The 20,242-nt window shown below is 35.4% G+C and overlaps 1 protein-coding gene across 1 annotated transcript; it reads right to left on the bottom strand.

Annotated features, from left to right (window-relative positions):
- Nucleotides 1-1,319: 1,319 nt before the first annotated feature.
- LOC126826813 (uncharacterized) lies at nucleotides 1,320-19,992 on the bottom strand. The gene is made up of 12 exons (XM_050555914.2): nucleotides 19,952-19,992; nucleotides 17,155-17,371; nucleotides 12,536-12,639; nucleotides 10,113-10,355; nucleotides 9,456-9,512; nucleotides 7,995-8,162; nucleotides 6,658-6,788; nucleotides 5,446-5,585; nucleotides 4,628-4,712; nucleotides 4,066-4,124; nucleotides 3,014-3,112; nucleotides 1,320-1,720 (listed from the first exon to the last, which is right to left on the bottom strand). Exons 2-12 carry the CDS (start codon nucleotides 17,347-17,349, stop codon nucleotides 1,643-1,645), a joined length of 1,359 nt encoding a protein of 452 aa, XP_050411871.1. The 5' UTR covers nucleotides 17,350-17,371; nucleotides 19,952-19,992; the 3' UTR covers nucleotides 1,320-1,642.
- Nucleotides 19,993-20,242: the final 250 nt, after the last annotated feature.

Raw genomic sequence — 20,242 nt, 5'->3', positions numbered from 1 at the left:
TGAATCATTATATAAGTGCCTGTGGTTTTTATATATAAAAACAATTTATGATTAATATTGTGAATCATTATATAAGTGCCTGTGGTTTCTAATATATACATATAAAAGCAATTTATGATTAATATTATGAAGTTGTCAACATGCATGTATTACGATCAGTTGAAAATTACCCGTGGAATAAAATGACTTTTAGTCACCCACTGAGCTACATGTACCAATATTAATGACATGATTACCAATACAAATAAAAACATTTCAATACATTAAGGATACAATTATGTAAGATTTGCTATAATAGTTCAAAAATAGATAATGCAAAAAGAATATATTGAAAATTTCATTCAAATTACTTTATTTTGAGCAAAGTAATCACTGTTCGTAGTTTTGACAAGATGTGTGCATTGATTGTTTTATTATCATAACCACAATGCTTAGCCTTAATTCTCCATTTTTAAATTAAATCATTAAATGGCCAAACCCCTCAACCTACTTAAAATCGAGCCATCCGATGGCATCGAGTGTTGATTATGGTCTTATAATGTTAATAAATGTCTGATTAATAATTTATATAACATTTAAGGCCTAAAGAAAGACCTGTAATAGCCATATTTAACTCTTGAATAATGGCTCTTTAAAGAGTTCTATAGTCAATATCCTACTTCTCTGTACCAACCAGGCATATCATATGAAGACGAACTTACGCCATGCAGTGTGCTATGAGAGATATTTTACCTGGTCACTGGCATTTTCACCCACAGGTACTCTTCATCGAATTTCAATGTAGACACGAGACCTCAGTTTTTCCATCCCACCTGTACGACTAGATGGTTAATCTGGATCAGGCCCCTGTACAGCACTACTGACAAGGGGAAACAGGGTTGGAAGCTCCTGAGGAACTTTCTCAGCCAACACCGGGATTAACCCTTGGACCTCTTGGTAACAATTACCGATTTTCTTGCATTGCCTCAGTTCCACATTCTTCAATATGCTGATACAGATCAATAAGCTAAATCTGCCTATTACAGGTCTTTATTCTGGCTTCAAATGTTATATAAACTATTGTTTAGACATTTATTCACATGACAAGCCTATAATCAACTCTCTAGACCATTGGATGGCGGAGATTTTGATGGATCTGAACATCCATGAGTTTTACAAATTTAACGAAAAAATGGATAATCAAATCTAAGTCTCGGTTGTCAAGTACCATTGCTACGATAATAAATGATCTGTGCTACATCTTCAAACAGTCATAACCAAAGTAATTTGAATGAAATTTTCAATTTATTCACTTTTCATTATCTATATTTGAACTAATATAGCGAGAACTGTCATTTCTTTTATCTAAATCTTACAGAATGTATCTTAATCTATTCTGTAACATATATATATATAGAGAGAGAAATGGGGTTTAACGTCCACTTGACACAAACTAGGTCATTTTGGGACTAACATATGGTTTAATTTTATTTCAATAATTCGCTTGCACGTAGGGGTCTTTAGCAGTGGGAGGAAACCGGAGTAACATATGTAATATTGGTGGAGAGCAATATTTTCCTTTTAAAAATACCAACTGTCATAAAAAAATAACATTTCAATAAAAACAGAGATATATCACCATTACTAACGTTAAATATCTAGCCTACTTTGATGCCCTCTTCTCTACCGAATTCCGTATATGTTTAATGACTTTAAATGGATCTATATTTACATTAGTTACCTAAAATAGATAAAAAAATATATATTATTACAGTGGACTCTATCTAATCCGACATCATACGGGATTGTCATAACATGTCCAATTACACAGAGTGTCCAAATACTCAGTTTTCTCAAAACCGGAAGTATTATTATAATGTGGCTTCGAATCCCAGAACGTTATTCCCTTTAAAAATGATAAACCTTTCTGTACATTCAAAATTTTATTACATTAAAATATCTAAGAATAACAATGTACAATTTATTTGATAGATCATATAATCATTTATATCTTTAAACCAGGCTTGATTTAGATAAATGAAAATCTGTTGTTTTGGGATATTTAGTAAATAAGGGTTTGACGACCAGACGTAAGTCCTACATATTCAAGCAGCATGAGAGAAAGATGGAGTCTAGCGAGAGAGAGAGAAATGGGGTTTATAGCCCACTTGACACAAACTATGTCAGTTCAGGACTAACATATGGTTCATATTTATTTCAATAATTTGGTTGTGCGTACGGGTCTTTAGCAGTGTGAGTAAACGGAAGACCCTGAGAAAACCCACGAGGTTGGACGGGCGACCCTACTCCTTGTCATGTAAAGGGGGGAATCAAAACCATGCCACTTGACTCAATGAAAGACCTTCTGATCCAACAAACAAGTGTTAACCATTTGGCCATCCAACCCCGCAATGGAGTCTAGCATCCACACACTAGGTGAACTGTTTTTTTGTGACACTCATAATATTTTCATCGCAATTGGCAGAAATGGTGATTGACGTGAGCACTGCTATCATAAGATGGATATCTTACGGGGGGGTTGGGGTTGGAGGCCTTCAAAAGAAAAAAATCTGGTAAGACAGACAGGAGCCTAGCTACTCTTTATCAAATACAATCCTTTGCTCATGTCATGGCAACAGAACAAGTATTTTCATATTGGAACTGACAGAGCTAGATGATTGAGACTAATAATAAAGTAATTGAACGGACAGAGCTAGATGATTGAGACTAATTATAAAGTATTTGAACTGACGGAGCTGGATGACTGAGACTAATGATAAAGTGAACTGACAGAACTTGATGATTGAGACTAATAATAAAGTATTTGAACTGACAGAGCTAGATGATTGAGACTAATGATAAAGTATTTGAACTGACAGAGCTAGATGATTGAGACTAATGATAAAGTACTTTAACTGACAGAGCTGGATGATGGTGACTAATAATAAAGTATTTGAACAGACAGAACTTGATGATTGAGACTAATAATAAAGTATTTTGGTGAGGGACTAATAATACTGTATGTGGTACTCACACTAAATAATTCTAGAGAACTCATATCAGTTCTGACATCGGCTACAGCACCACGTGTTACTATTCTAGCAACAGCTGGCATTTGTTTAGCATTATGATCCTGAAACCAAAAACAAATCAAATGTGAAATGAAATGAAATAGGCTTTAACACCCTACTGTATTGCTCCGGACTGGGCTAATGAGAGAGAGAGAAATGGGGTTTAACGTCCACTCGACACAAACTAGGTCATTTTGGGACTAACATATGTTTCTTTTTTTAATTTTATTTCAATAATTCGCTTGCGCGTAGGGGTCTTTAGCAGTGGGAGGAAACCGGAGGACCCGGAGAAAACCCAAGAGGTTGGACAGGCGACCCTACTCCTTGTCACGTACAACAGGAGATTCGAAACCATGCCAGTTGACTCAATGACAGGCCTTATGATACAGCACGCATGTGCTAACCATTCGACCATCCAACCCCCCCTGGGCTAATGAAGATGGGCATATGCCATACAGTGTGCCATGAGGCAAATTTTGCCCTGACAGCGGCACTATGGCCTACTCTTATAGCAAATTCCAACTGGCAAGGGATCTTTTACGTGCACGCCAATGTATACACGGGATCTTGGTTTTTCGTCACATCCGAACGACTAGACAGCTGTTCTTGTCAGGCCCTCCGTTCTGCACCACTGACATGGGGAAACGTCGGAAAATCTGGGTGAACTTTCTCAGCCGATGCAGGGATCGAATACGTGACCTCCAGATTTGGTTTCCTTTATTACAAGGTACCAGTATGTCATTAAAAACAGGAAGGAGACTAGGTCATTTCGGGACTAACATATGGCTCAATTTTATTTGAATAATTCGCTTGCATGAAGGAATCTTTAGCAGTGGGAGGAAACCAGAGGACCTGGAGAAAACCCACAAGGTTGTCACATACAAGTGGGGAATCGAAACCACACCACTTGACTCAATGACACACCTTATGATCTAACGTGCACACATTAACCATTCGGCCACCCAACCCCCATGTTATTAGATGGCAGAAAGAAAAGAATACCTAGATTACTTACTAATGAAGGGCATCCAATACCCATTGATATAGCTAATTTATCCATATCATCTATAAAAGCTGTAAAAATACAATTTACAATATAATTAGAATAAAATTAATGGGTGTGTAATGATTATACTGGGAACTTCACTCAGTCGGATTCAAATCAGATGTTAGTTACATTTTGTTTCAGATGACCTGACAGATGATATGCTAATCAATGTCGATTCATAATTGATAACATTTTAATGTTGATTTGACAGATGATCATATAGGCTAATTAATTTATTGACAACATTGTGATGATGATTAAGTTTGACATGATTTGAAACACAAACTAGGTCTTTTCAGGACTAAAATATGGTTCAATTTTATTTCAATAATTCGCTTGCGCATAGGGGTCCTTGCAGTGAGGGTAAACTGGAAGACCCGGGGAAAAAACCTATGAGGTTGGACTGGCGATCTTACTCCTTGTCACTTACATGCGGGGGATTCGAAAGCATGCCACTTGACTCCCCTCACCACCCCAAACCCCACCACCCTCCACCCGCTAAAGGTATAACGTAATATATATAACTCACCTCTCATAACATAATAAATTAATTGAAAGAATGATTGACTAGCTTTATTTGATATTATGACAACTTCATTATCTTTTTTAGGAACCTGAAATAAAGATGAAAATATTTGCTACCAGCTTTATCTTCTAGACTGCCTTAAACTTTCGTTTGAATATTAAATGCTTTGCCATGTAGTAAAGTAAAGGTATATACACCCAGAAAGCCAGAATACAATTTCGAGGGCATTCTCTGCAGACGACCTAGTCGAGAAATGGTCAAAGCAAGTCAGTCACCACTACACAATCTTCACGAAAATCTTTGATGGGAGAGAGAGAGAGAGAGAGAAATGGGGTTCAACGTCCACTCAACACAAACTAGGTATTTTCGGGACCAACATATGGTTCAATTTTATTTCAATAATTTGCTTGTGCGTAGGGGTCTTTAGCAGTGGGAGGTAACCAGAAGACCTGAAGAAAACCCACTAGGTTGAACAGACGACCCTTCTCCTTGACATGTACAATCGAGTAATTGAAACCCCGCCCGTTGACGCAATGACAGACCTTATGATCCAACACACCTACCATTGATATACTGATTTTGTTTTCTAAATTATATGTTAAATAATTGATCGGAAGAAGAATTTTTCCAAATATTAATTTCTCATTTTCTTTGTCTGAACTATTATAGCAAGAACGGCCAACTATTTCTCTAAATCTTACATAATGTACATTTAACCATGAAAAATTACATATCTTTTAAAAAAATGCAAATTACCATTGACTACTTTAAAGCAAAAATCAGAAAACTTTTAGTTTATGAGAATATATATTTTTACTTACTATATTAGCGAAAGCTATAGCATCACCATGTTGAACTGTTAAACCTAAAGCTGTATTCACCTGAATTAAATCAGAGAAATAATTGGAATGATAAAAACTGTAATAATCATCTGCACCACGTCTCCAGTTCTCGACACCACCTGTTAAATATATATAATAACCTTAGATATATAGTCTATAACTACATACAAATACAAGCAATATCATTGAATACAGCCATTGAATAACCTATGGTTGTATTCACTGGCTTGGACACATACTACTTTTGTCCAGAATGGCGTCACTTTCAGAATTACGTCAAACTGTAATGACGTCACAACTACAACCACAATTTTTGTAAAAAAGAAAGAAAAAAAGGCGAAACCTATGATGAATTTTAACGTTATTGGTGATTTTGTTTTTGATAATCTGGATAGCACAGTGTATTTTGAGAATACTTGTATCATGGAATAGTTGCGCAGGGATACACACTGTTAAACCATTGAATAACCTGAGCGGTATTCAATAGTCATTGAGTTCTATCTATATATTCTTCCTATTGTACGGATGTCGATCCAGTATAACAAGCGGTTGCCATGTAGGATACGCCCACATTTTGCAAGAGATGGACAGAGAACAAACTAAAAACATGATTTTTCTTACAATCTGGGGCCATAATTCAGGAAGCTATGAACTGATATGTGCAACTATCAAAAGGAACCAAGAGCTTTGAGTTATAAACACAGAATTTATGTTTCATCAAAATCGTATAAAAATTGTGATCTCTAGAGTGTCCACATGCTAAAAACATGATTTTTTGTACTAACAGGGTCCATAATTCATGAAGTTACGGTCCGATATATGCCAATGTCGAAAGGAACCGAGATCTTTGGATGATATCCCTATAATTCAAGTTTCGTTAAAATCGGATAGGAATTGTGACCTGTAGAGTGTCAACAAACAAAACAAATTGTGGACGGACAGACGGACGGAAAGGAGCGACGACAATATATGTCCACATGAAAATGCGGGCATATAATAAAAATGGCTGTACTACATGGTACACTTGCTCTGTACAAACACCCTTGAACAATATCTTTTTTAAAAAAAATCACATTCATGATACCCTGTATTTATTTCAACGTTGTTGGTCACTGAAAAACTTGTTTTTGCTTGATTCTAAGAATAATCCACGACTTTTACTTTAGGGTAAATGACATCATGCATACTCACCATGATATCGGTTTTGTCCAACCAAACCATGCATATGTGGATGAATTTGACTGGCCCCTGCTCTTGGTAATATATCCCATACTAATGACGGACAGCAAAAGTCTGGTTCAATGGTGTGGATTAATGCAAACCTATAATAGAAATAATAGAAATGAAATGGGGTTTAACGTCCTACTTATCTGCACCATCCCTGCTAATGAAGACAGGCATAGCACCATCCTGGCTAATGAAGATGGGCATAGCACCATCTCAGCTAATGAAGACAGGCATAGCACCATCCCGGCTAATGAAGATGGGCATAGCACCATCCCGGCTAATGATGACCGGCATAGCACCATCCAAGATAATGAAGATGGGCATAGCATCATCCCGGCTAATGAAGACAGGCATAGCACTATCCCAGCTAATGAAGACGGGCATAGCACCATCCCAGCTAATGAAGACGGGCATAGACAATGTAGTTTGCTATGAGGGAATCTTTGTGTCCGGACAACAGCATTACAGCCTACTCTTTTTTTTTAAATCCAATTGTCAAGAGTTCTTTTACATGTACATTAATGTGTACACAATACCTTCGTTTTTTTGTCCCATCCAAAAGACTAGACACTGTTCCTTGCCAGGTCCTCCTTCCTGCACCACTGACAACACCAGGATCGAACCTGTGACCTCCTGGTTTGTGAGACAGTATCTTACTCACTAAACTAAGTGATATCTGTTCAAAAATATCATTAAAATATCATTCTCTCTTTCTTGGCAATCAGCCCTTTTTAATTTATTTGCCATGCATGTGACTATGTTAAATATCATTTACATTAGCATGTATCTTTAAATTGTTTATTTACATTGGCCCCTGAACAAGCATAATTCTTATATAATCTGGTGGAGTCTCGCTAGTTTTTATATATATGAATAATAATGAGTTACGTGTGTGTGCAGCCAAGGAGTTCTGTTGCCAACAATATGTTGTAATGGCGTATGTGAGAAGTTATGAATAAATATATGGTCGAGTAGTCTAATCATGAGAGTCAAATGGCACGGTTTTGATCCTAAGGTTGTAGGTGAGAGAGAGAGAGAGAGAGAGAGAGAGAGGGGGTTAAAGGTCTACTCGACACAAACCAGATCATTTCGGGACTAACAATTTTATTTCAATAATTCGCTTGCGCGTAGGGTTCTTTAGCAATGGGAGGAAACTGTAGGACCCGGAGAAAACCTACAAGGTTGAACAGGTGACCCTACTCCTTGTCACGTACAACCGGGGACCAACAGCTAAAGAACGCTATGTGCAAGCGAATTATAATAAAATTATAGCATATACCATCAAAATATTCAGTACAAACCATTTTTGGGTGAGATTCATCAAATCCATATACTGATCTATATTCCATTGATGTGGATGATGAGATTTCAGGGCAAACAGATCATGATATCGTTCTAATTTAAACGCATTAGATGCTGAAAAAGCATGTACTGAATCTAATCTTCCAAATGTATCTTCTGCTGTATAGCTATAAATAAACAATTTTAAATTCATCAGAGAAAATATTTCAATGTGTCTTAATTACTTAAACATACAGGATTCAGATGTTATAAAAATGATTAATTAGACCATTATTAACATGACAAGCTCAAAATCAACTCTGTAGACCATCGGATGGCTTTGATACAACTTGGATTTAAAGAGTCGTCCATTTAAAATTAAATCAAGAAATGGCTGACCAAGCTAATGTTTACAGATAGTCACTGACGTCAATACCGGAGATTTCTAATGAAAGGCCTACCAAGCGAGGGTACCATAGCCATTGAGAATGTTACTTGATAATCAATAATATGTGGGTGGAGTTACTGTCTGTCAATCAAACGATCAGCAATTCTCGTAGACAGTGCGGACACAGTTGATGCCTATTTCTAGTCCAAACTTCCAACAGTGACAGCTGCGTTCAGAATAAAGAAATTTGACTGAAATTTTCAATATTTACTTTTTTTATCATCTATTTTTGAATTATTATAGCAAGAATGGCCAACTCTTTATTAAACTCTTAACTAATGTATCTTTAAAGGTGGTCGAAATGATTTCATGACTATTGCTTGATAAAGCATCAGTCTACAGGCTTATCGATCCAATGGAAATTCTGAATTCTAAAGAAACTGAACAAAATGACTGTAAAATTAGAATATAAAATCAATACAAAGTTAATATATATTGTTGTAAATTACTACCACAGTGCTGAGCAGTGAAAAAACGATTTGTGAATCTTCGTCTTAAAATGGCCAAGATTACTAAGGAACAAGTGGACGCGGCATGTACAAATAAAATAATTTGCAGTAATTTGTATTCCTTTCATTTGGTTGCCTTCTTAAAGATCCATTATGTAAGATTTAAATAACGCTATAATAGTTAAAAACTAGACAATGGAATGGAAATATCTTGAAAATTTCAGTCAAATTACTTCATTCTGAGCAATGTTGGTGCTGTATGTAGAATATCAGAGTCTTGATTGTCATCGCTACCATTGTTACGATAGTAAACAAAGTTTCAATTATCCATTTTTTAATTAAATCATTAACCGCAACCGTTGAAAATCTAGAGTATCCGATAGCATTGAGAGTTGATTTTGGTCTCTGCAAGTTAATAAATGTCTAATTAATAATTTATGTAACATTTAAGGCCTAAAGAAAGACATGCAACAGATAAATTTAGCAGAGTACATGTGCACGGTATGTAAATCGTTAAACCAGCAAGCTGACATGCTCAGAACACTGTTTTTTTTCAACGAGGATCAACAATATAAAATTCTTACTCTTTATATCTACAAAAATCACACGAAACTTTACTTTTTTCTACCAATCTGTTTACACTGAAAATAAAAATACACGGTAACATGGTTTTCAAAAAATCTTATTTGTATGATAAAGTTTTCGAATATAGGGGCAATAAGTCTAACAATAACTAAAGATGCATAATTTTAATAAACACAGGGCTTCATTATGAGTGACCAGATAGTTAAAAAAAACCTCTCAAATATAGATGAAGATGTGTACAGACCCCAATATATGTCCACCAGCTAATCTAAAATCAAAACAAATCCCCACATATTTAGCCAGGTTTAAAAATCTATTATGAACTATATAACCTCATTTTGAAGGTGGGGTTGGATGGCCGAATGGTTAGCAGTGCGCACTGTATCATAAGTTCTGTCATTTAGTCAGCCAGTTGTACGTGACAAGGAGTAGGCTTGTCTGTCCAGCTCTGTGGATTATCTCCGGGTCCTCTGGTTCCTCCCACTGCTAAAGACGTCCTGCGCACAAGCGAATTATTGAATTAAAATTGAACCATATGTTAGTCCCCAGCAGACATTAACCACCTCTTTATCTCTCTCTCTCTCTTTCTCTCTCTCATTTTGAAAGACATTCCCCAGACCCAAAGCTTATAAAACAAAGAAAAAGGATAACTTTACTATATATTTTCAGGTTCCTCTGGAATAGAGACAGGTCGTTTTTCACGTAGTGGATTAAATATTGTATGTTCTCTCGTCCACTTGTTATAAATTCCTGTAACTTCCTGATGGTAAACTTCTTCAAATAATTTCTCATCATTATTCAACCATTTTTTAACTTTGACTTGAAACAGATCTGGTAATTTCAATGGTGCAGCATTTTTCTCAATGGAATAAATTGCTGAAAACTTTTTATAAAGTTGACTGAAATTTAAAAAAAAAGTTTAATTGTAAAAAAAAAAGAGAGCAGCAAACATTAATAAATAGATCAAATCTTGTACCAAAATTTAAAGTGATAATTGCATAATTTCTAAGACAGTCAAAACATAAATATTTCTATATCTATTGCTTAAACATACATTATGCAAGAGCTAAATCTGCCTATTGCAGGTCTTTCTTTGTGCCTTAAATGTTATAATTAGATATTAATTAACTTATCCAGACCATAATCAACTTTCGATGTCAGCACTAGCCTGCGATATTTACTGGATTAGGATCTGATTTACTGTTCAACTTTTATTCAGGATTAAATCATGAAATGGATAATCGAGACTATGGTTTTTTTTCGTATCGACTTTAGTAATTCAATTGTTAAAATCTCGGTTCAGAGTGGATCAATTTAACTGAAATTTTCAGCAAATTCCCTTTACATTATCTAATTTTTAACTAGTATAGTGAGAACTGCCATAATGTATCTTTAACAGGTTGTCAAGTCACTATTATACAATCATAGGAATCATTTCAACACTTAAAGTAATAAAAACACCAGAAATGAAATGAAATGAAATGGAGTTTAACGTCCTACTGTTCTGCTCCTAACCTGGGCTAATGAAGACGGGCATACGCCATACAGTGTGCTATGAGGGAAATTTTGCCCGGACAGCGGCACTATGGCCTACTCTTATATCGAATTCCAACTGCCAAGGGATCTTTTACGTGCACGCCAATGTGTACACGGGACCTCGGTTTTTCGTCCCATCCGAACGACTAGACAGCTTTCCTTGTCAGCCCCTTCGTCCTGCATCACTGACAAGGGAAAACCACGCCGGAAAATCTGGATGAACTTTCTCGGCCAATGCAGGGATCGAACACCCGACCTCCAGGCTAGCGAAAAAACACCAGAAATAATATGCTTCATGGAATTGGTAAAGCTCAACCTTGACGTTTCAACTTTAAAAGGATTTTTTTTGCCAATTTCTCAACTAACAATTGTGAATTATATATTAATAGGTTTATTCTTTAATAAGACAGGAGTGTGTATAGATACAATGCATTAAGGTTTTATTTTAACATATTGTAAACTAGGCTTTAAAAAATATATTACTTCAAATAAATTGGAACTTATAAAACAACTACACATCTTTGATTTGGATCAAAATTAAATTTGTTGATATTATTTTACAGGTATTGTTCGAGAGATAAATCTGCCTATTGTAGGTCTTTTCTTTGGGCTATAAATGTTATATAAATTATAAATCAGACATTAATTAACAAAACAAGACCTTAATCAACTCTCGATGCCACCAGATGGCTCTGATTTTAAGTAGATTAGAGCAATTCAGCCATTTAATGATTTAATTTAAGAATGGAAAAGCAAGGCTAAGGCTCCAATGACCAGTACAGTGGTTACGATCAATGCACACATCTTGTAAAAACCACAACCATTGATAACTTCATTTAAAATAAAGTAATTTGAATGAAATTTTCAATATATTCATTTTGCATTATCTATTTTTGAAATATTAAAGCGAGAACAGCCAGCTCTTTATCTAAATCTTATATAATGCCCCTTTAAGTTTGCATGTTGATTTGTGGTGACAATTTGTGGAATATTATTATAGATTAATTTGTTTTATGGGATGACAATCTGTTCAGAATTTTATAGATTGATTTGTTTTATGGGATGACAATCTGTTCAGAATTTTATAGACTGATTTGTTTTATGGGATGACAATCTGTTGAAATATTTTTTATGCCTATAGATAAAGCCTGTGTTGTAATATTTAAATATTTAACCTATTTTGTCCTGCTCATTGAATCAAAATTAAACTAGAGTAAGTAGGACCACTGTGATCTTGGGCCCTATTGATAGTTATATATGTCTTTAATTCTATTTCCATTCTCCTATTGTATATTTGTAAAAGCAGCATAGAACGTCAATCTGATTCAAATACAGATCCATATTTCATTCCATTTTTTGTATACTTTTGATGGCCTACACTACATGAAGATTTGACCAGTTGTTGTGATAGGTCGCGTCAGAGGTCATACGAGTGGCTTTTGACCTATGACGTCAGACATTGATTAATCAACCTGGGGTTTTGTTCGCACAAAATAGGGACTTTCATACAATTCCCAATCGTTTTTTGTTTTTTTAAACTTACCTGCAAAGAGGATCTGAAGATAATTCCCATTTTTCGACAAAACCTGCTAAATTTTTTATAGATAGATCCATTTTATTTTTGGTACATGTCTCCACTAGCCAATCCTGATATAAAAATTGAATATGATTAAACATATATTAACATAACAAGGATATAATCAATTCACTAGACCATCGGATGGCCGAAATTAAATGGATGCTATGATGACAAACAATCTACATCTTCAAACAGTCATAAATCGCCCAGAATAAAGTAATTTTAATATTATTTTCCATATATTCATTTTTCGCTATCTTTTTTTGAACTATTATAGCAAAAACGGCCAGCTCTTTATCTAAATCTTATAGAATGCATCTTTAACTAAATGGATTCACAACTAAACCTTATCCTTAAATTATAAATTTAAGAAGCAAGGTTTTTTTAAAACCTGAAATACAGTTATCTATATTCTAGAAGTTCAGTCAATGTAGGTTTATTGCTTAATCAAATTCTTAAGTACAAAAAAATCAATACATTTATTCAAATTGACTTAATATTGCCGTTGCTTAATTCAAAACAGCCCTGTTGAAACTGAAACATGTCAAATAGGAGGGAGAGAGAGAGAGAGAGAGAGAGAGAGAGAGAGAGTCTAACATCCACTGAACACAAACACAGTCATTTTAATGTCCAGTTTACAGTTTACTAAGTGCCGGTATTAGACCACACCCCCTTGGGCAGAGACAACAATAACGGGCTGTGAAATTCTAGAGTGCAATTTTTAGAAGAAATAAAAGAAAATGGCTCATATATCTTACCTAACACCTTGAAACCTTGTATTTTTTATAGAGTATTTAGCATTATAGTATTAAGCTTCTCGAAAACAACCAGTTGAATTGGGTGTTATATTTCACCCTTCATTACTCAACCAAATCAATGAATATGTTTTAAAGAAAAACTGAGCTGAGGGCAATATATAGATAACCAGTTATGAAATATTCAGACCTTAAAATAATGTTTTTAGATGTACCTAACAAAATGTCAGGCACTAATGAAATAGTACCTGACATTTTAAACTTTGTGCCGGACATGTATTAATAATATCAATGAAAAGGACAAATCAGTGTCGGACAAAATGACAGGCACCAGAGGTTTTGTGCCTGACAAAGCCTGAATCAGTGCCTGACATTGTCCCGGACAATTTGTACCCGGATAATTTGTCCCCAGACAATTCATCCTCATCCCTGGATAATTAGTCCCCTACACTATTCGTCCCTTAGGACTATTCGTCCCCAAGGACAATTCATCCCTGGACAATTCATCCCCTAGGTCTATTCGTCCCCTAATTATGATCAACAGCTAATTCTAAAGAAGTTGAAACTAACTGATGTCTGGTCTACATTGTTTTATCATACACAATAATGCATACTGATTTTAGTCAAGTGCAGTATTGACAATGGACAATACCCATAGTGAAGGGATAAATAGATTCTCCACGTCACAAAAGGTGTCACTGATAATAGCTGATTACTACATGCAAATCAATTCAGGAACCATTAAGTTAAGGCTTGGATTTAATACTAAATGTAAAACGAAGTAAAACTAGCATCAAAACTGAGATTTAGGATAAAAAATAAAGATTAATTCAGTTTTTGATAATGGAACTACCATTATTGTTGTTCAGGGACAAACTGTCCTGGGTGACGAATAGCCCGGGGACAAATCATCCATGGGGGACGAATTGTTCGGGGAAGAATAGCCCTAGGGGACGAATAGTCCTATGGGACTAATCCTGATACGAATTGTCCGGGGACGAATTGTCCATAGGGACAAGTTGTCTGAGGACGAATTGTTCAGGGACAAATTGTCCTAGAGCCGAAGCATAATTCATGCTATGTTAACCAGTTTTACATGATTTTTACCACTACAGTACATAGATGTACCAGTGGTCAGCAAATTAACAAAACCAACCTATAACAAGGAAGGGGGGTTGGATGGCCGAATGGTTAGCACGCGCACGCTGTATCATACGGTCTGTCATTGAGTCAACTGGCGGGGTTTCAATTCCCCAGTTGTACGTGACAAGGAGTAGGGCCGCCTGTCCAACCTCGTGGGTTTTCTCCGGGTCCTCAGGTTTCCTCCCACTGCTAAAGACCCCTACGTGCAAGCGAATGATTGAAATAAAATAGAACTTTGTGTTAGTCCCAAAATGACCTAGTTTGTGTTGAGAGGATGTTAAACCCAATTTCTCTCTCTCTCTATAACAAGGACCTTAACACCCACCTGTTAAAGAGTATGTGTGCATTGAGAGCTTTGAATCTTTGTTTTATACGTTTGCGGCCGAAATGTTACTGAATCAGGCCTTTTATGGTCAAAATTTAAAAAGTAGTTTCACGACATGTAGCATAAACATTTATCAGTGTCATTTGGATATATTTTCATTACGCATATTGATTACATTGGCCATCAACAATTTCTTTTTATTGACTGCCTTTTCAGTTGTTATCGGAATGGTAAATTTTATCATTAGTTTCCAAATCTTTTCAAAGTTTTTTAAATTCTCTTTGACACTATTTAGCAGATATTTAAGTAGATAAAAATACAGTTGCCATTTAAAGATTCAATTTAAAAATGGAGAAGCGAAACTGAGTCTCGATTAACAAGTAATGTTGCTACGGTAATAAACAATCTGCGCTACATCTTCCAACATCCAGAATAAAGTAATTTGAATGAAATTTTCAACATAAAATCTATTTAATATTGTGAAATATAGTTTGTATTATGGTGAAAGGGAGTTAACTATGCTTATCATTCTTCAACTGCATCGATTAAGTGAAGGGAAGACCTCAGTAGAGAAAATGTCTTTGTTATAAGAATACAGGGTTTGTATTTAGATAAAAGTTGTTAACACCATTATCTTGGGTGGTGACCTTAAGTAAGCTGTTAAAACCAATTTAAATTTCTGGTGTCACGTTTTAGATTTATGTAACTGAAATAAAACCAAACATTGAAATGTTTGTAAATGAGTGATTTTTATGGAAGTCAAATTAACTGCTAACCTGATATGTTTAGAGACAGGTAGTATATAATTTGATATTTAAGCTAGTGGTTAACTCGTTGCGGTCAAAGGTCAAACTTCGTACAAAATCAAAGATATATATATGCCAAAGCACTTTTACAATTAGCAACTAAATTTAGATGGTGAAATGGCAGAACAAGATGGAATGGTACCATTACGGTTGCAATTTGTGAAATCTGATCTCTCCTTGTAGTCTCCCTAGATCCCCCTCACTTCTCCCTATTTTGCCTGTAGGGAGAAGTCACTTCTCCCTAAAAATTGATCCTAGTTTGAGCCCTGAATTAGCCAAGATATGAAATGTCCACTATAAAAGTTGTCACTGGTTCGATCAAAAACCACAACCAGAAGTATGTTTACTAAAAATTCTAACTAATCTCATGGTCATTCACAGAAAAAGCGTTGACTCTTAAAAAAACATACCCCTTAAAAATATAAATCAGATCTTTAAAGACATATTCTCTTCACTATTTTAACCTAAAAATTTATATTTTATTCAAAGTTCTTTTGACTGAAAGTGTTTAGCGGGCTCATAATAATTAAAGAAACCCTATTCTGTGAACCACTCTATTCGACAATTGGCAGTATTTTGTTGGTGTAGAGAGAGAGAAAGAGAGAGAGAGAGGAGAGAGAGAGAAGGGGGAGGGTTTAACATCCACTGTAGGTCATTTCAGGGCTAACACATGGTTTAATTTTATTTCAATAATTCTCTTGCGTGTAGGGGTCTTTAGCAGTGAGAGGAAACCGGAGAACCCAGAGAAAACCAACGAAGTTAGACAGGCCCTACTCCTTGTCACGTACAGCCGGGGAATTGAAACCACGCCAGTTGGCTTAATGACAGAACTTATGATACAGTGCGCACGCGGTAACCACTCTGCCATCCAACCCTGCTGATGGTGTAGATGGTCAAAGGCTATGTGCAGAGGTGTCACTCTCACATTGTTGCAGGATGGTGAGTCTGCTGGCAAGGAAAATCAATGATGACAGTCAGTTGCAAATGAGATGAAACAAAAATAGGGTTGAACTGAAGGTCCTACTTTTCTCTACCAAATAAGCTAAAATATATAGGGATTCAAGTTTATCATCTCATCCGAATGAAAAGCATGCCCTCCGTGGTTAAACATTGATTAACAAGTAGAAACCATCCTGGAAAATCCTGCAGAACTTACTCTCAGCAAACATCAGGATTGATCCAGGGACCTCTAGGTTAGTGAGTCAGCTTCCTACTCACTAAGCCACCTTGGCCCACACCGTCCCCCTCCCCTTAAAATGAAAGTAGCATCATTGTGAGAGTAGCATCATTGATAGGGTAAAATTTCCCTCATAACACACTGCATGGCATATGGCCATCTTCAGTGCATAAAAGTAAAAAGTTAGATTTCATTTCGTTTCTATTACTATTTACGGTCAAAGTTGTATACACAGAAATTGATGTACTGTTACAAAGGTTTTTAAAAATATAGTTACTAAAAATTTTCACTGCAGCTCAACACAATTTCTCACTGTATTTTAACCCAATTCTTGTCTCAATTATCTAAATATTCATATAAAATTTAATCATATCTACCTGGTTGTATCCGCTGACAAGATCCTTAATGGGCAAGAATCTGTTTCTATTTGGCGCAAGAAGGACAGGTTTGGCTTGATAACTCCATAACATTATTAAATAGATAACAATTACAGTGATCACTAACATTAAAATATACCATTTCTTTATAAATATAGCAGACATTCTGTCTGCTTTTCCCATTCCAAAATTCATTCACCTTCTTTCACCTCACCTCCTACAACAAACAAAAGAAATAATCTCATTTAATAATGCCAAACATGTAGTTTTCTTGTGTTCAATACATCGAATACTGCTTCCCCCCCCCCCCTCCTCAACTCCTTCCTTCCATACCTACCCACCGGTCGCAAACAGATGCCCCAGATTTTGTGAAATAAATTCAAACAAAGCAGACAAGTATTAAGTCTGTCTAGATTCTGATGTTAGCTACATGTAATTCTGATTATACCCTTTCTATAATCTTATTATATATGTAATCTAACAATGTATATTGACCTACACACAAATATATGTTTTAAGTATCTGATTTTTGGAATCCAATTTATATAAGCCATAAGTCATTGGCTTGTTTCGGTATTCCATGACTAAAATATTGTTTAAATCCAAGATTTGAATGTGCCTGTGATGAATGTCACATCAGAGAAACCAAACGTCCATTAAACAAATGAAAATAAGTCAAAAAGCAATAACAAACAACTCTATTGTAGCTGAACACTTTGAGTCCAATGTTCAAACCTTAAAGCACTCTCCAAGAATGTCAGCAAATACATGCACATTAATTAAGCACAGGCACCTGAAAGGATTAAAATAAAATTTTTCTTACTACTGCTTGTCTATATACAACAATAACAACAACCTGAAGTGCTATCACTTGGCCATTTGTAATTAATAACGCTGTAAAATGACCAATTTAATTGCATTGGAAGCTGTATAATGATCAAATAAAGTCTTGTTGGCAATAAAAAAGACAGGCAGTGTTAGAATTAGTGAGTATTGTGACATGATAGCAGACGAAATCTCTTCAACGATACAAAACAATGTGGTGGCGGATACCCGTTGTTATTGTAGTATGCAGTAGCAAGAATTTTTATTTTAATCCCTTCAAGTGCCTGTGACATTAAGTTATCCAGAGTTATATAAAAAATAATGAACAGAGTTCAAGATTTATTCCTCCCCAGGGGGTCAAATAATCTATTTCTATAAGTCTATTAGTATTATAGAGATTAGGGAGGCATTTTATATTGCAATGAAAGGAAAGGAAAAACACAACCTGCGTCGAGGTTTCTAAATTTCAAAATGAGTTAACAAAAATTCATAAAGTTCTCATTCCCGCAACAGTACAGGAATGATAACACTATTATGTTGCTTTTCCAAAACATGAGGCTACGAGAAGACCCGGTCGAATCACAGATGATATGAATCTATTCAGCTTTAATTAATTGCCTCATAATGATACATTTCTGTTTATTGCCAAGTGTTTTTTTTTTTCAAGAAGACTTATTTCAAACTAGTACGTAATACTTGAAAAGTGTCGAAGTGTTACAGTGCTCTGAAAAATTGCTAACGGGTGCTGGAAAAGCATCAAATTTTCATAGCAATCTCTAAGCTGATGGACATTGTTTCAAACATATATATGCATTGAAAGTTCTTTTAGAAAAGATAAGCCAACTTAAGTGTTACTGTTTTGTACATAACCAGTTAGCAAAGGTAAACAAAAGGTGCATGTATGTCTGATCCAATCGATTGTCAACACATATCATTACCGTTTGTATTGAACTAAGTAATTCTATCACAAATAGTGAAGACAGGAGCATTAAAATAGTTACCGAACAGTTTTTCTTTGTGGTTATGCGTTCTACATTTTCAAAGCTATGTTTCGTATAATGTGAAAGCTGCCATGACACCGGCCAGTTGAAATAAGTTCGGTAGGCAAGAAATTTCGCGCAGCAGTTGGGTTTCAAGTTTCATATCATATAGAGTGAAGGTCTAAAGCATCGCACGAAGCGCGGTGCTTGAGCAAAGCTCTTTTCCGGTAACACAGGAGCGTAACTAAAACTGTCACCCACAGACTGTTGATTAAAAAAAAAAATTCAGACTGTAACCGGATACACTGGGCAAAACTGGCAATGCGCATGCCAACTTACCAAATTTCGCCCAAGCGAGATTACGCGACTCATAGAAATATTTTTATGACGCGTTTAATCAATGACGTCACATATTTCTGACGTCAATGAAAATAATTCTCACACTTTTTTGTTCTTTTTTTTTAAACAAAATTAATCATACAAGTTAGATCTAAATTAAATTCAATTTGGAAAAGCAAGATTATTTAACATTACTTGTATCACTTGAGAAACTTAATTATGTAGGTTTGAAAATTTAACAACAATCACCAGCTTCGCTCTACTCAGGCAATTCCTGTTACAGGGTTTCCTTTATTTCAATAGCAATTGGTTTACTATATGTTAAGCTATGTGCAGTACAGTTTTGGGTCAGTTTATGTGTAAATTAAGGGAGCTATAGGCCAGTAACCTTTTTGTAGTCATTTTACTAAAAAACTTGCTCAAAGTAACTCCGTATTACGAGCCACTATTGTGGCTGGAGTAAGGCGGAAGACATCAGTAGTGGAACCATTTCTACTAGTTTACTCCCACTAAAACGACCCCTTCTTCTTGAGCGCAAGTGGTTTATTTTAAATTTCATAAACGGATATGACAATCCCTTGTTTCTGATATCGAATGGACACAGAATTCTGTTTATTTTTGTAAAAAGAGTAGAAAACAATGGTAATGTTTACCTCTGTCACAACACACGATGTGCCGTACGTCACATGTGTGTGTGTATCGAAGGGAAATAACTCTTAATATTATAGTCTTGGCTACCCAGTCGTAACAGGTGACATCGCGGGAAATGAAAGAAGACGATTTTGAGTTGTGGTAGCCAATTTAACTGATATTATTGCAAATAAAGTTTTGACAATAAATAATAGTCATTCCATTCGTAAGTTCCATTTCGTCTGGTCAGAAATATTGTAAAAATTATCTATAAATATTAATTTTTAGTGTTCTAATAATAAATGAAACCATGC

The sequence above is a fragment of the Patella vulgata genome, chromosome 7 (genome assembly GCF_932274485.2).
Source record: "Patella vulgata chromosome 7, xgPatVulg1.2, whole genome shotgun sequence".
NCBI classification, from domain to species: Eukaryota; Metazoa; Mollusca; class Gastropoda; family Patellidae; genus Patella; species Patella vulgata.
This window is presented reverse-complemented; position numbering and strand designations above follow the sequence as displayed.